This window comes from Gallinula chloropus, assembly GCF_964237585.1.
Source record: "Gallinula chloropus genome assembly, chromosome: 3".
In the NCBI taxonomy this organism is placed as follows: domain Eukaryota; kingdom Metazoa; phylum Chordata; class Aves; order Gruiformes; family Rallidae; genus Gallinula; species Gallinula chloropus.
In genome coordinates, this window is record NC_140087.1 from 111081442 (window position 1) to 111098177 (window position 16736).

General features: G+C 37.3%; 1 protein-coding gene across 1 annotated transcript; it reads left to right on the forward strand.

Annotated features, from left to right (window-relative positions):
* Positions 1-907: 907 nt before the first annotated feature.
* GEN1 (GEN1 Holliday junction 5' flap endonuclease) lies at positions 908-15485 on the forward strand (the record flags this gene model as incomplete). The annotated part of the gene is made up of 13 exons (XM_084262019.1): positions 908-1068; positions 2851-3037; positions 4160-4336; positions 6512-6622; positions 9146-9219; positions 9849-9940; positions 10345-10495; positions 10612-10648; positions 10750-10830; positions 11208-11338; positions 12992-13053; positions 13629-13772; positions 14003-15485. 13 exons carry the CDS (start codon positions 908-910, stop codon positions 15448-15450), a joined length of 2856 nt encoding a protein of 951 aa, XP_084118145.1. The 3' UTR covers positions 15451-15485.
* Positions 15486-16736: the final 1251 nt, after the last annotated feature.

Genomic DNA, 16736 nt, shown 5'->3' on the forward strand with positions numbered 1-16736 from the left:
TTTCAAATATTCCTCAAGTAGCTTTAAGCTACTTCTATTTAAACAAAAACATTAGTCCTCCATTTCAGATCAGAAAGTAATTCCCTTGAGAGATGTGTTTTTTCTTTATTTAAAAAAACTTGGATGATGTGTATGTCAGGGACACGTGAGACTTGGAAATTAATGGGGTTTTTCCCCAAACTGAGTTTGGTTTTATTTACTGTCAGGCTATCAGCAATAAAATGTGAAGTCCAAGGAAAGTATTTGGTAATAAACTACTTGTGATCAGGAATCACTACACACTTAGTCTTGATTGCAAGTGTTCTTAGCTTGTAAAAGTAAAACCAATAACCAATAATTTATTTTCCAAACCTCATGTTCAGCAGAGGGCTACGAAGATGATTAAAGGCCTGGAGCTTCTCCCTTATGAGGAATGACTGAATGAACTGGGGCTGTTCAGCCTTGAGAAAAGAAAGCGGAGAGGGGATCTGATTAATGTTTATAAATATCTGAAGTGTGGGACACTGGGAAAGGGCCAGACTCTTTTCAGCTGTCTGTGGGGACAGAACAAGGGGCAGTGGCCTCAAGTTGGAGCCTAGGAAGTTCCGCACTAATATGTGGAAGAACTTTTTCACAGTGAGGGTGACAGAGCCCTGAGACAGGCTGCCCAGGGGGGTTGTGGAATCTCCTTCTCTGGAGATATTCAAGCCCCTTCTGGACACCTATCTGTGCGATTGTCCTAAGGAAACTGCTTTGGCAGGGGGGTTGGACTCGATGGCTTCTTGAGATACCTTCCAACCCCTACAATTTTGTGAAACCAGGATGTGAATTCATACTTTTTCATACTGTATTTTATGTTCTGAAAGTATTTTATTTTGCTTGGTCTTCACAGCTGAAACCTTCATGCTGACAACATCAAGCTAGAACAATGGGAGTGACTAACCTGTGGCAAATTCTTGAGCCTGTGAGACAGCCTGTCAACTTGAGCAGTCTCAGAGGAAAAACACTTGCTGTTGATTTAAGTCTGTGGGTCTGTGAAGCTCAGACGGTTAAAAAGATGATTGGAGTAGTTACCAAGCCACATTTGAGGTATGGTTTCTCTATAAATTATTGTAGCCAAAAGTCTTGGAACTGTGTAATTTAGGTAAGATACTTAATGCAAATTTAAGACTATCCTGATAATTCATATGACTGTCTTGTTTTGATTTTTATTATCGGTTGTGCTACATACGTAAAGGGTTCCAAGTGAAGACCCAGTCACACTTGCTGAATTCAACTTCAAGCTCGTGTGCAAATTGAAGTTCTCGGGCCCAGCCTACCTTGTCTTGAGGTCTCAGATGTAGATAAGGATGAGATGGATGTAAGCAGAACTATGTTTCTCTTTTTATGATACAGTGCTTTGTGATATACAGATTATCAGAGAACACTAATCAATATGCTAATTCCTATATCCTCCTAAAGCTGTGTGGTGGAAGATAGTAGAGGAATTTCAACTGTCTATCATGGCAGTTTGGATGTTAGTGGATTCAGAGCATACTGAGTCATGCATGCTCTAGCCTGATCTGACTTATAAATTCAAATTCTAGTTAGAACCTATGGTGAATTAAACATGTTTGTATCGGTCTTCAGACTTAAGAACCACCTTGATGAATATGTATTTTTTAGTTTAAATGAATTGCATAGTTAAGGGATGAGCAAGTATAAGCAGCTATAACTTCAAAAAACTTCTCTACAAATGATTTTGACAAATTTTCAAGATACACAAATTTTCATGAATGACATGTTGGTTAGCTCAAGAATACTGAGTTAGCAGCGGCTGGTAAACATTGCTGTGGCTTCTTTGGAAATCAGATGTGAAATTTCAGCATCTTCTGGGAGTAATTTCATAAAATGTTATGATACCAAATGAATAATTAACTATAGAACTTGATGCATGACCAAAGTCATTACTCCCCTCTGATAGGATGTCCTGTGGAATGGAAGCATCAGTCCAGATCTTTTATGCGGTCTTACCAAGGCAAGACAAAAGGATGAGCAGATTTCTCCCCCCCCTTACCCTGCCTCTGCCAAAAAACCCAAATGTTTTCAGGCAGTTGGAGATAAAATTGTTTTGCAAAGTGTCTTAGAGAAATTTATTGTAAGTGATTGATTTTTATATCACGTGAGAAAATAGAACTTCCACCAAAAGGTGACCTTTTCCTTTTTTATCAATAGCAAATGCACAAAATTAAATGTAGACTGATCGTATTTCCATCTAAGAGATACAGATATTTGGTCTGCTCTGTTTGAAAGCTAGAGCCTGGAATTACTGGAAAAAGCATATGCGGTCTGATATTTCTGCCCTCAATTTTACTTCTATGAACCAAATAGTTATTACTACTTCCTTGCAGATATCCACCCATCAGTGATGCTGGTTTGCATATGAAATAAATTGGCAAGTTAATGTTATCTATAAGTCTGTTTAATACCACAGCATTCAGTCACTTCAGAATCTGGTATACTTGTATTGATAGATTTGAGATTAAAATTTGATATAAAAGAACCAATGTGGATATGTGTTTGGAAGCAGACTTTGGATATTGCATGGGTTTTTATTAAGCCTTTAAAATTTGCTTACATCTTCACACACACAAAAGAACCTTATGTGGTGCTTTCTAGGGAAGTTTTTGAAGCTCTTACAAGTTCATAATAAACCAACTTCAACCAAACAGAGGGATTTAAATAAAAGCTTTGTTAGCTTGGGGGTGAGGAAATCGTAGAAGGTGGAGAGAAAGCTGATATATATCCCTCAGCCTACCCCAGGAACAAAGAAAATTAGCTGAAAAAATTGCACTAATTCTACAGCTTATGGAGCACTTTGCTTTATTGCAGAAACCTATTTTTTCGGTTCTCTTTCTTAACATCAATGGGAATTAAACTAGTGTTTGTCATGGAGGGAGAGGCGCCCAGGCTGAAAGCAGACACCATGAGTAAGAGGAATGAAATGCGCTATGGACCTTCAAAGAAAGTGGGGGCTCCAAGAACAGGGAGATCTTTATTTAAAGCCAATTTAAAAGAGGTAAGTCAGTGTTTCAGTAGTATTAATGTGATAGGAAGAAAACATAACTAAATTAATTACAAGCACTTAAAAATTGTTTTCTGTGCCATAAATCTCAACAGTCTTTTGAGTTTTGAGGGAAGGTGTGCCTTTGAAGTCAGGCCTTACAGCATCTGTGAACTTGCTGTAGAAGAGGGGCAGTGTCACTGACAATAGCTTTCTTGTTTGATGTGTTCCTGGGTATGCTATGCTGTAGTCATAATTGAGTGTTTTGTTACATAAATTCAAGTTCCTTCTTGTACAGTGTTAGTATTGATACTGTTGGGGTTTTTTTTTCCTAGATTAGGATATATGTGAAGGCAGGAGCATGTTCTGTACCTCTGTAGGCTAGTGTGTTTTGCAACCTAGATCTATGATTGGGTTAACTAGCTGAATAACTAAGAGGATACGGTTACTGGAAACCTACTGATTTAGTCTAAAAGGAGGATTTCATCGGCATCTTGGTAGAGACTGTTGAGGCAGCTCTGGTTGGAAAGACTTCCTCAGTAATTTTCTTCTTTACTCATTGTTGCAAATACATAACCATTTTTGTAAACTCAAAATTTTATGAAATATAATTTATAGTTCCTCATGTCTTCATTTATTCTCAAATTCTAATATTTTTTCTGAAATTTGTAAGAATTATGTATGAGTACATATCATTATGCCTTATGCTGTCATCTAGCCTTACTAGGCCGACAGTACTGTACTTTCATGCTTGATATTCATGAGAAGTCTAGAATCTGTGGAAAGATGTCTGTGCTAGCCTAGTATCACTAATAGAATTAACAGCATTGCTTCACAAAGACAAATATTCCTTTGTTACTCTTCTTTTCAAAAACATCTTAAATAACTACTTTGGGATTTTTGTGAAGGAGTAACTTAATCATGTTGTGTTCAAGTCCTGCAACTGATACTTTGCTCTCAGTTGGGTATATCTTTTGAATGTTAAAGAAACTTTATTTCTTCTAAAGTAGTGCTTGTACTGATGTAGAGTTCTGTAGGTAGTGCAACAGTATCAGTTTTTCTATACACTTGCATCTGAGAAAATACATCAGTGGATCTAATTCACCATTTGTTTTCTCTTTCAATTCCTTCTTCTAGTGTCTCGATCTGCTGGAGTGTTTAGGTGTCCCTTGGGTTCAAGCAGCTGGGGAAGCTGAGGCAATGTGTGCCTACCTAAATGCAACAGGACGTGTTGATGGCTGCATTACCAATGATGGAGATGTCTTCTTATATGGAGCTCAAACTGTTTATAGGAACTTTGCCATGAATGCTAAGGTAATGTACCTTATCCCATTCTCACCCTCTCTTTAGACTTTTTCCAAAAATGTACATAGAACGGACTTGAAATATTTACTTAGGTATTATTGCACTTATCCTCTAGAAGTTTGGTTTGGTTTAGTTTGAGAGAGTACTCTTAAGACAGGAAAATTGTTTGATTGGCTGGCATTCTGTGTATTGGATATGACAGCAAAACTGCTTAATTGAAGAACATTTACAGAATTATTGTCTGTATTTGTAGTGTCCTGTGATGTGTAATATAAAGTTAAATAGCAAACTCTTTTTTTGCCTTTCCTCCTCAACAGTGGAGCATTGGAGTGAAGTAATTGCTTCCTATAAATTTACATTAGGGCAGCTCTCTGGGCCTAATAATCATAGGACCATAGTATACCAGGTCGGATGGGACCTCAGGGATCATCTGGTCCAACCTTTCTTGAAAAGCTCTGTCTAGACAACAGCACTGGCTAGACAAGATGGCCCAGCACCCTGTCCAGCTGAATCTTATCCCAGTGTTTGGGAATCCACTGCTTCCCTGGAGAGGTTACTCCAATGGCTGATTGTTCACATTCTGTAAAATTTTCCTCTTATGTCCAGTCAGAACCTCCCTAGAGGTGTAAAGTGTACCTGTTACTCCTCGTCTTTTCTGTGTGACCCCTTGGAAAATGGGAGTCTCCGTTTTCTTTGTAGCCCCCCTTTACCTATTGGAATGTGGTGTTGAGATCTCCCTCAAGCCTTCTTTTCTCAAGGCTGAACAAAATAAATTCCCTCAGCCGTTCCTCATACGGCAGGCTTCCCAGTCATCCTGGTGGCCCTTCTCTGGACCCTCTCCAACCTGTCCACAACTATTTTGTATAGTGAGGACCAAAACCGAACACCATATTCCAGGTGTGGCCTGAAAAGCATTGAACAGAGTGGGATAATGACTTCTTTATCTCTGCTGGTGATGCCCTCATTGATACAACCCAACATTCTGCTATTTTTCTTTGCCACTGATGGCTCACATTGTGTGAACTTGCATCTCACAGATTTGTTCTATTATGAATGTACTTGTTGAACATACATAAGGTAGAGATTGCCCCTCTGTACCATAATCAGTTTTTGCAATTGTTAAAAAAAGCATTTATGAACTTGAGCTGTAGTGTTCAGTTGTTAGGAAAGCAGTTTTCCAGAACTGGTGAAAATCAACCCTGAAGTTCTGTAATTTATACTTTTTGTATAAATCTAAGGAAGGAATACATGCTCTGTCTGGTGACTGTAACAAGAAAGTGGAAGAAAAATCATACTGGCATAGGGATTTTAAATAATGTTCATCTAAAAGACTTGCTGAAAAAATAAATAATAGGAGAAAATCAATAGAACATAAAAGAACTATGAACATTTAACTTTTATAAAAATAACAACAGTAATTGAGAGGTGATTTGCTTTGATGGCACTGTCTTGGGATGCTGTCTTGACCTGGTTTTTGTTTTTTTTCATTCTCCTTCTTTGTTGAAAATGAAATGAAGGTGCCCTCAGTCCTTTGAGTGTACTTCATTACATATCCAAGCCAACATAAAAAGATAAATTATGTGAGAGTGTGTCTGTCAGGGACACCTGTTTCAGAAAAATGGATTTTTTTGCGTTGTTGGCTTGGGGCACGGGTGTGTCTTATGGTTTTATTCATGTTAATGTTGATTTCATGTTATTGTGATTGAGTTCCTTTACCCTTCAAAGCTTTGGGTCTTCCTTTAGCTCATGTCTAATATGCTAAGTAGTATTATGATTACATTTTTCCTTTTTTGATCAAGTAGCACCTTAAAATGTTTTCATGGATTTTCAAAACTACAGTTCCTGAGGTGACTTACACAGCCACTAATACTGATAACGTTAGTGGTACTAAACAATAAAAATGCCCCCTTGGCTTGTTTTAGTTTCTTTCAGGAGTTGTTTGCCATATTAAAACTCCAGAAGTATAGTTACTTATATGGTATCCACAAATTACTTGATAAATTTTAATTGTTGCTTTGCTTTGGTTTTGACTTTTTTGTTTTGCTATCAGACCCCTCTTATGGGACCCATTTCCTACCGATACGGGTGAATAGGGGTGGGTAACCAGTCACAACTGAATGTGACTCAAGGCAGTTCTTTCCCTGATGTTGCAAAAATAAAATGTGCAATAAATGACTTTTGCAGGATCCATTTCTTGACTGCTACACAATGTCTTCTATTAAAGACAAGCTTGGTTGTGACAGAGAGTCTTTGATTGGGCTAGCTGTTCTTCTGGGTTGTGATTATCTTCCAAAGGTAAGCAATGCAACTTTTTTTATTTTAATTAGGTACTTAAATTGTCTTGAAAAACAATAAAATATATTGAGGGGAACATGCATGTTGACAAAACTGTATACAATGCACAATTACTGCAATTTAGTTGTTGAAGATGGTACTTAGTAAGTTACTGTAAATTTTATTTGTGAAGGCTAAAAATACTCAAAGTTGTTTATGAGCATTAATCTTTCACATCTGTTATGTATTATTCCAGACTTTTATATAATGGAGGTGAAGACAAATGTTTAGATGTTGATTACTTTGAGCAAATGTGAGAAATTAGTTGCTTGCCAGGATACTTTGAACACATTGACAACCCTGCCAGAAGAGTTGTGGAAAATGAGGAAAAAACAGCTTTGTCTATGCTGTTTGGAATAGCTAGCAGGGCAGTCCAATGACACCTTCTAATTGATTTTGAATGTACCTTTATTTCATATGGTTGCTTATATCCAGTTCAGCCATCACGCTTGAATAATAATAGATTGTAGATAAACTGTAGAAACCACACTCCGTGCAATCTTTGCGTTCAACTAGACGGATTCTTGGCAAAATAGGTTAAGGATTGAAAGAGGAACTGGAAAAGCAATATGTGTGTTTTAAACCATAGAAGAGTTTTGGTTGGAAGGGACCTTTGCAAGTCATCTAGTCCAATCCCCTGCAATGAGTAGGGACATCTTCAGCTAGATCCTGTTGCTCAGAGCCCTGTCCAACCAGATTGTGGATGTTTCCAGGGATGGGGCATCTGCAGCCTCTCTGAGTAACCTGTGCCTGTGTTTCACCTATCCTCATTGTAAAAAATTTCTTCCTTTTATATGTCTGTATTTGCCCTCCTTTACTTTAAAACCATTACTCCTTGTCCCTGACCCTACTCAAAAGGTGCATTCCCATCTTTCTTCTAAGTCCCTTTTAAGTATTGAAAGGCTGCAGTAAGGTCTCCCTGGAGCCTTCTCTTCTCCAGGCTGAACAAGCACAGTTCTCTCAGCCTTTCTTCATAGGACAGGTGTCCATCCCTCTGATCATTTTTGTGACTGTCCTAATCCAGTGTCAGGGAGGTTCTTTGTGTGATCCCAAGGGCAAGATTAAGACACAAACAAAGCGAAATGCTATTCACCCCAAACAGTGTTTATTACAAAAAGGAAGTAAACAGAAGAATGCAGAAATAGGACAGAATGGAATGAAAAGGTAGAAATAAAACAGTTGGAGTAGAGTCACAAGGATAGATGCCACTACAGATCCACAGCATCCTGGGGATCCAAGTCTCTTGTTGTCTGGTGGTGGATGATCATGCAGTCTTTGTTTCAGCAAGTACGTCGATCTCTTGTTCACAGTCACAACACCCAATGAAGTTTTGGCACAAATCCACGTTCCCCGCCTCTCCATTGTGGGACAGGCTTTGTTTGTGCCTACTCCAGATGGCTCTGGTCCCACTCTTCATGCAGCACTCCTGCGACTGCCATATGATCTAATGGACAGGATGTTTTAACAAGTTTGGGCCCATAGCTGTAGGCAATCTTGGAGACAAGAATTCCACAATCAGTCTCTTAGAGTGGCCCTCCTCTGGTTGTTTTTAATCACTTGACTTTCACTCTTCAGTATATCTAGTTCTGGATCTCAGTCCATGAGGTGTGTTCCAGAAAAGGAACTTCCAGCATGAGGTTGGATGGAGCTCTGAGCAACCTGATCTAGCTGAAGGAGGTTGAATTAAATGACCTTTAAAGATACCTTCAAACCCAAAGTGTTCTATGAAAATACTTGCTATTCCTATTGTTACTATTCTTACAGTGGTAGTATCTTTTCTTCAAAAGGACATACGTACTACTAATGTAATAATGGAGTAGATATCAAAATCAAACAATTATTGAAAGGGAGGGTAGGAATTATTTAGCTTTATGGGTTTACTGGGTATTTAAATTATTTTTTCAGAAAATGCTCTTGCACTTTGTCACTTCTCAGAAATTATTTTTGAGGTCTTAAAATATTAAAAAATATTTCTGTTGCCATAAAGCATTTCTTTCCTGTGAGTGAAAGCTTTTTGTTGGATTTCTTCTGTCTCTTGAGTTCCAGCATTTTGATTCTAAAATCCAAAAGATCTGTCTGTCTTGTCTTTCTATGACACTGGCAAAAAGTTTCAGCTTTCTGACAGCTGGCAAGAATGTTACCAGTATTTTATAATAGTGTCCTGTTGCAAATAGCAAGAAGGAAAGCCAAATGAACAATACCTCTCTTCCTATTGTTTTCTGCTACCTTCTTACTCTACCTTGTTTGTTCTGAGTCACTGTTGAGCATGAGAACATTTTATGCAGCTTGTGTGTTACACTGATAGTACAACTGCAATCTGTCACCTTTTCTGAATTTAGAACGTGGTCAAAAAATATTTTTCTCAATTTAATTTCAACATCTGGGGTCATTTTTCCAGTTCTTTACATAATGTTCTGAAGGCAGTTTTTATGAAAATCTGAATATTTTGTCACTAAATAATATTCTATATTTCTGTCTCTCTAGGGCGTTCCAGGAGTTGGGAAAGAACAAGCTTTAAAGTTAATTGAGACTTTGCAAGGTCAAAACTTATTGCAAAGGTAAAGTGAAAATTTATGTTGTATGCCAAAGTACTTTGATTTTATTCAGAGACTTAAGACTTGCTATGGTACTTCAGTTCCAAGAGAATGTTTGTAATACTTTAACTGGGGGAAAAGAGATTACCACATTCCTTACTTCATAATTGCTAAATGAATTACATGTTTTGCTAGGCAAGCTTCTTAATTGTTTTAAACATTAGCTGGCTCCGAGCTCTTGAGCTAGCAGATGTTTGTTGGTGTATTGGGAAGGAAGTCATAGGGACTGATAAGAGATTTTTTTAATTAGGTTGTGGATCAGGACATAAAATACCAAATGCTTTCTATGTTTGTTATTGTAATGTGTGTGTCAATACTAGAAATCCAACAATCACAGATTCACAGAATTGTAGGGGTTGGAAGGGACCTAAAGAGATCATCAAGTCCAACCCCCCTGCCAAAGCAGGCTCCCTAGGACAGGTCGCACAGGTAGCATCTGATCATATCATGCACTTTAAAACAAAATCATTTTATAAATTTAGAAAATTCCTTTTCTCATGTAGGTGCCTGAGAATTATAAAGGGAGTCTTTTTCAGATTATTATTTTAAATATGAAAGTTAAGTATTTTTTAATCCTTTTACTATCCTTTTAGGTTTGAGCAATGGAATGAACAACTTCAGTATCACAATAATCCCCCTTTTGTTGTTAAAAGGCAAATTCACTGTTCTGAGTGCCATCATCCAGGTGAGCATCAAAAGCACTGAATTTTATTTTTAGCCTAATAATTTGTTTACTTTTTTCTTGGTGTATGGGCTGGAGCAGTGTTTTTTCTGTTTGATTGGGTTGCCAGGTTGACATGGACTACTGTGCTTTTAGGTGATAAAGATTTCATCAAAGGTCTGAAATTGTTGGGGAAAAAGTCTTCAAAAGAACAAAATCTTGGTTTCATTTGTCGGTTTTCACTGTAGATGCACAAGTACAGCTAATGCACTCAGGTCTGCTTGCAGCTACTATTCATGTCAAGTGCCTACATTCCAAGCTTTGTATCTGTACTCTTACTAGCTTAGTATTTGTAGTTACTAGCTTTGTATATTTGGAGATTTTGGCAATCTATTTTTTCCTCACACATTTTTCATCTGATTCTGTAGGATCTTCCAAGGAACATGAGCACAGTGGATGTAAATTCTGTGGAAGCGCTAGATACTGCAACCCCAGTGACTCCAAATACTGCTGCCCTTGTGAGTGGCATCAGTTAGAGCGACTGAAACAAGCCAGTGCAGTGGAGGACAATATCAGAAAGTAGGAATGTCTTGAAAATTGAACTGCTTCTCCCTGCGTTGTTGTGCAGGGTGAGCATTTAAATTCTGCTTTTTCCCATTTGTATTCAGTTCCTAACACGTTTGTTTTACCTGCAGAAAAGCTTACAGTTGTGAGGGCTTTCCATTCCCCGAGGTAACAAACAAGCCTAATTAAACATTAATTTCTTTCATCAATTAATTGAAATTTCTGTTTTCTGCCCTCTTTTAAATTGTGTCTTTTTGTTTTATTTCAAGGTTATCCAGGAATTTCTTGTAAACAAGAATAAATTGATCAAGCTAAAGGAATGTCAAAGACCAAATTTATTGTCCTTTCAGGTATATAACAAAATACTGTATATTCAGCTGGGTAGTTTTTTGTTTCTTGGTAAGAAAGGCACCTGTGATAATTTTGATCTTCATTGGCAATATTACTGGAAATAAGAATTAAAGAATCTTGCTACATATCCTTAATATACATCATACCCTTGGCTTGTTACTGACAGCTGATGAATCTGCCCTGTTATGGATGACTGTTCCCTTGGCATTGAGGTATCACTGGGCATTACACTAATGCATAAAAGCTTTCTAGATATTTTAAGTATTTAGTCCTGTGTCCCTGCTATATAGCTGTCTAAGCATGGCATCTAACAGAACAAGAAAATTTTAAAGTTTGGAGTTGGGGTTTTGTTTTTTTGGTTTTTCTATACTATCAGATATTTGCTTCTGAGAAGATGGAATGGAATAAACATTATGCTTGTAAGAAACTGCTGACACTATTGACACATTATGATATGATCCAAAGAAAATCTGGACACACTGATTCAAAACAGCTGCAGGCAATACGGTAATGTAGCTTGAACTTCACATGCTTATTCCTACTGCTGGATGAAAATCACAGCTTTTTCCTCTTTTTGCAGAAATAAAATTATTTTCTTCCATCTTTGTTCCAAGTTTTGTGTTCAGTTTGAATAGTGGTAAAAATTAGCTCAGTACACCAATTCTCAAACTTCTGCTGCACAAAGTAATACATACAGTAGTTTCCTTTAACTCTGACAGTGCCTGCTTTTTCCTGTGCTTACTTTCTATTCTCTTTCCTTGGGTCTGTACATGAGATTTAGCATTACAGGTCTGATCATTTGCTCAGGTTTTTAGCAAACATTTAATTAACTTTTGTGATGCAGAATAAGAGCCTAAGCTTAGAAATGAGCATCTGCAGAATGTGTCATTGTCTCTGATTTCCTATCAGACCTACCAACTGGTGTATAATGTGTCCAGCGAAATCCCTGTCTTGTAGTTCTGTTCTGTTACCCTTCTAAGACAAACTTTTTCATTCAGGACTGCTGCATTTAGGAATATAAAAGTGGTAGAGTATCCTGTTACTAAAAATGGATATGCAGGAAAAAAATCGAGCAAGATAAGTATGTAATTGTTCTCCCTAGATGTTTTTTTTCCATCATCCAGGTGGTTATTCAGGGTGTTACTGAGCCAGAATTAGTACTTTCTTATTCTATCAGCGGTCAATGTATTTTTTTAATGATTAAATATTTTCTTAAGCTTATGTAGACTTTTGGAGTCTACAGTGTCTGTTGGCAAATCTGAAATGAACTTCTTGTGTGAATGGAATTGTTACTTATTTTATTTTCTGTCATTTCCCAAATGAAACACAAATTCCACCAGCTAATTCTTGTATTCCAAGAAGGTTTGTGTTTTTTTCATGTTGTTTGAGTTTTCATAAACCTTAATTTTGGGAGACAGAACAGTCAGTAGTAATGTGATAGTATCTCTTCAGGGTTGATGTGTCAGTCTGTTGAAGAACTACTTGCAAAGAAGCCATTATATTCAATGCTGCTTTTTAAGAGTGGAGAAGACTGGTTGACGGCCACTTTTTAAACAGGTTGGCTAGATAAATTACCAGCATTTACCTTGATGGATAAATTAATTGATATAAGCTGCTTGAAACACTTTATAGCATTTCAAGAGTTTAAAAAGCAGATCCTGCTTGCTCTAGATTTCTAGATTGAAATGATTCAGCAGGAGCCTCTTGACATGTGAAAACCTATTAAACTCGAGTATAGATAATGTTTTTAGAAAAATCTGAAAGATTGACTGTCCCTGCTCAGTTCATGTTTTGTCTTCTTTCATGGTCTCCTGCAAAATAGGCAAATGATGCTGTCTGATCATTCAGAAGTTTACTGCCTGTGGCAACAGCTTCCTCTGCAGCATGGTTGAAGACATCACACTGATGATTATAGGAGTCTGCTCAGTCTCCTCTGAGCAGGATCACTGAAAAAGGAAAAATGTTTCAGTATTCAAATCTAGACCCAAAATTCTAGTGTATAACTAATAAAGTAGTGTGTTTTTTTATAATTTATGTTAATTTCACTATTTTTTTCACTGGTTTATTACAAATTAGAGTAATGAAATATTTTGAGATAACTTTAGATTTTTTTTCTTGTTTAAACAAAATGTTTTAATGAGCTTCTTTTTGTTCTTACAGCATAGTCAAGACACGTGTTAAAAATGGAACTCCTTGTTTCGAAATTGAATGGCAAAAGCCAGGTTGGTCTAGCTTCTCTGTACTTTATAGAACAAAAGAGTTCATAGGAAAAGAAAAAACCCATGATTTAAAGAGGAAAAGAGTTGGACAACATTGTGAGGAGATGAAATGTGGGTGAGATTGGAACCTCTTCTATGAAAACAATAGAAAATATGCATCAGATTTGACATACCCTGAAAGTAAAAGCTTAAAAAAAAAAAAGTCATATACCTAGAAAGAGACTCAGTCTTCGGGTCCTTTTTCTGGAACATATTACTAAGACTTGGACTCTGTATTCTGTATCATATTTCACTATGTACCTGAAGCTGTGACTGTTTGCTAGCTATGAAATTTTCTGTGCTGACAGAATTCTACCTTTAAAGTGCCTGTTTGTGCCAGGAGACTGGCAGAAAGAGAAATACTTTACTTGCAGTTAAATCTCAAACAGTGTGCCTTTTTACATATCTTCTTTGTACTGAAATACTTCTTTTGTTCTTCATTTTTCTTTTTCCCTACTTTGGAATGTGTATATATATATATACATGTCTAATGTATGTTCATTGTTTTGGTTTTGATGGGATTTGTTTTCTTTTGTTAGAGTATTATATTGATGCAGAAGATGAGCCTGTGGAGTTGTTTGTAGTCACAGTAGAAGAGGAGTCTTTGTTTCGGGCTGCTTATCCTAATGTTGTTACCCTTTATGAAGTGGAAAAGTCTCAAGTTCTGAAGAAGAAACAGAAAAGTAAGTCCAAAAGTTGATTTCTTATAAACTTACTGGTCTTGCCAGAACACACAAAACAAGCAAGGAACGCTTCTCCCACTGTTGAGCAGTATTATATTTTCTCATGGTCAGGACATGATATCTTGCAGGGACTGTGCTTTTCTTTTAATATTTTATACTTTAGCTCCAGGAAATCTGAACTGTGGTTAATATGACATCTTGATATGCCCTTTTATTTGTTTTCTCCCCAGACAGGAAAGACAGACCAAAAGAAAAGGAATTACCAGATGTTTATGATGAAGTTAGTGATCTTCTGTCTGGAATGACTTTAAAATCTACACATGGAATTCTTCCTGTGCAAGACTCCATGTCAGATGTAAAAACTCTCCCAGGTGACCAGATACGCCAGAGAAGTACTGAATCAAAAGACATAGTGTTAGCGGCAGCTTCCTGCCTAACAACTGTTCAGGTGCCAGTGTCAGCAACTGCTCTTCCTCCAACTGCATCACCTTACTCCCTCTTAGACAGTACATTGTCTGACTCACCTGTATGCCTAACAAAATTTACTAGTCTGGGAGTACCATCCTCTTCTGTAACAGCTGATCTACAGCTGAGCAGTATTGATGGGGAAGAAACCTTCAGCACGTCACCAGCCCATGGGCATGATACCCATGATCCAGCAGCTGACTTAACTACATATATAAAACCCTCACATCCAGTAAATCATGAAACAGTGAGAAATATCTCAGAACATTCTGATGTTATGCAGTCTGATCAACAACATTCTGATAGTGCACATGGTTTGGGTTCAGATGATGCCATGGGACGACTTCAGAAGTGGTCTTTAGGTGAGCAAATGCTTAAGATGACTTCCATTCCATCAGAGTCTTTATTATCTGAAGACATAATGCAACTGGAGTCTTTGAAGTGTTTTAAACAAGTAGAAGAAGCATTGAATCACGATAATGATCATGTCTCTTCCTCCTGTCAGGTAAATAAACTAGTGCAGCCAAGTAAAAATAAGCTATCAGAAAACTATTCAAGGGAATCCAGCATACCTGTTTATCAGTATCAGCACAAAAAAGCGGACAGCCTGGCTGCAATGGTGGAGAAAGACCATAATACAACCAGTTCAACATCTCTAGGCCTCAGTGGGCAAACAAAACAGACACTGCATCCTAGGTCTGAATTGCTTCCAGTGTCTCAAAAGGCAGCAGATGCTGTAACTGGCTGTCACATTAAAAAAGTTTCTACTCAAACTACCTTGAAAACTTCTTTTAAGAAGAGTGTGTGTCGGAACAGATGTTCTTCTAGTGAAGACAGTGATGATAACATGAATAAAAATCTGATTTATAAGCAGCAGAAAAGTCAACTGAACCCTCGTCAACTTAAAAAATGTTTCACAAAGGAAAGGAACAATGCTGCTACTAGCAAAAGATCAAACAGTGACTCAGCTCTTACAATTAAAGGGGAGAAAAAGACCAATCTAAAGAAAGCTGGTAATAGTATGTCGCTGCAAGTATCTCCAAAACCATCCTGTGTAGGGGAAGTTAATTGTTTCCAGAGTCTGGAGCAACCATTTGAGAGGTCAGGCTCTGGTCCCACTCAGCAAGCCAAAAGTACTGTTCTGACTTATGCATGGGCAGACAGTCCCCTTCCCCTGTCTGAAAGGCTAAAAGGAAGAATCAAAATCAATTAGATTCTCCACAAAATAGATTATGCTAACAATTAAGTCTGAACATTCAGCTCTTGGAGTTCTTTCTCAAAGTTCCTGCAGTGTGTTCTGTCAGTTTTAAGTGGACAGAGGTTTGATGAATACAGAGTGCTCTAAAATACATCGTACTGGTGTTAAAGTTTGAAATGAAAATGTTAGCAAAAGTACCGAATAGCTGCTTAAAGGCAAGTGCCCATTATTCTGGACTTGATTACATTCTGAACTTGATATGGCAGCATAAGGACAGGGAATAAAAGGGAGCCGGGGGGGGGGGCGGGTATTGCTAAAATAAGGGCTTTTTCCTAGCCAATTGTGAGGATTCTGTGTACAGCTATTAGTCTTTCTGCTTATAGAACCAGGCTTACTGAGATAGTGCCTGTACTGCTGTCAGATATCCTTAATAAGACAAAGTGATACAGTTCTTTCCAACTGAAATTTTCCGTTCTGCTCCACTAACTTAATTTTGCTAGTTTTAAAATGGGATTTCAAATCCTGGAATGCTGGTTGTGTTGATTATCTCTGAAGGAGCAGATAGAGACACACAGCAGATGTACCTTGCAGGGTAGCTAAATTTGTATCTGCCGTGCCTTAAAATAAACTGTTCTTTGAGTGTGTGCATCTTCCAAGGAATGGGATAAGCCATGTAAGGATATTCTGGTTTTGTAGCTGTCATATCTACTATTTAAAGGGAGCTGATGGCTCTTTTAATCAAACATTTATAGTTTGGGGCATTTTTTTTTCTTAAAATAGATGAAATCCCATCCAATGCTCACTTCTACTTACAGTAGAATGGATATTAGATTACAGTAAATAAAAATCTGATTATGATATTGAAGATTCTTTGAATAACACCATGTTAATGTTTGGTTTTAAAGGGGAACTTCAATTGCTTTTTTGAAAGTGGTCTTCCTACCTCTTTAATGTATCACAGAATCACTGTGGAAAAGACCTTTGAGATCGAGTCCAACCATACAAGTAATCTTTGTTCATACACACACACAAAAAAGTTGTCTTTAGTAGCTAATTACAAAATGCCTCCTCGCTTGCATTTAAGTGTTCCTGACTTTATGGCCCAGCCAGAAAGAGATCCATGCTTACCAAGATAGAATACTAACAACAGAAATAAAATATATCTATGCCTTAATGAAAAGTGTCAAACCTTCATAAAGACCAAGGCTTTAAAAGTTAAGAAATTAAATTCCAGATGTCTTTAAAGAAGAAATAGATAGTCTGTAGATAATATAATCTGTAATTAGCCAAAAAGGTAGTTT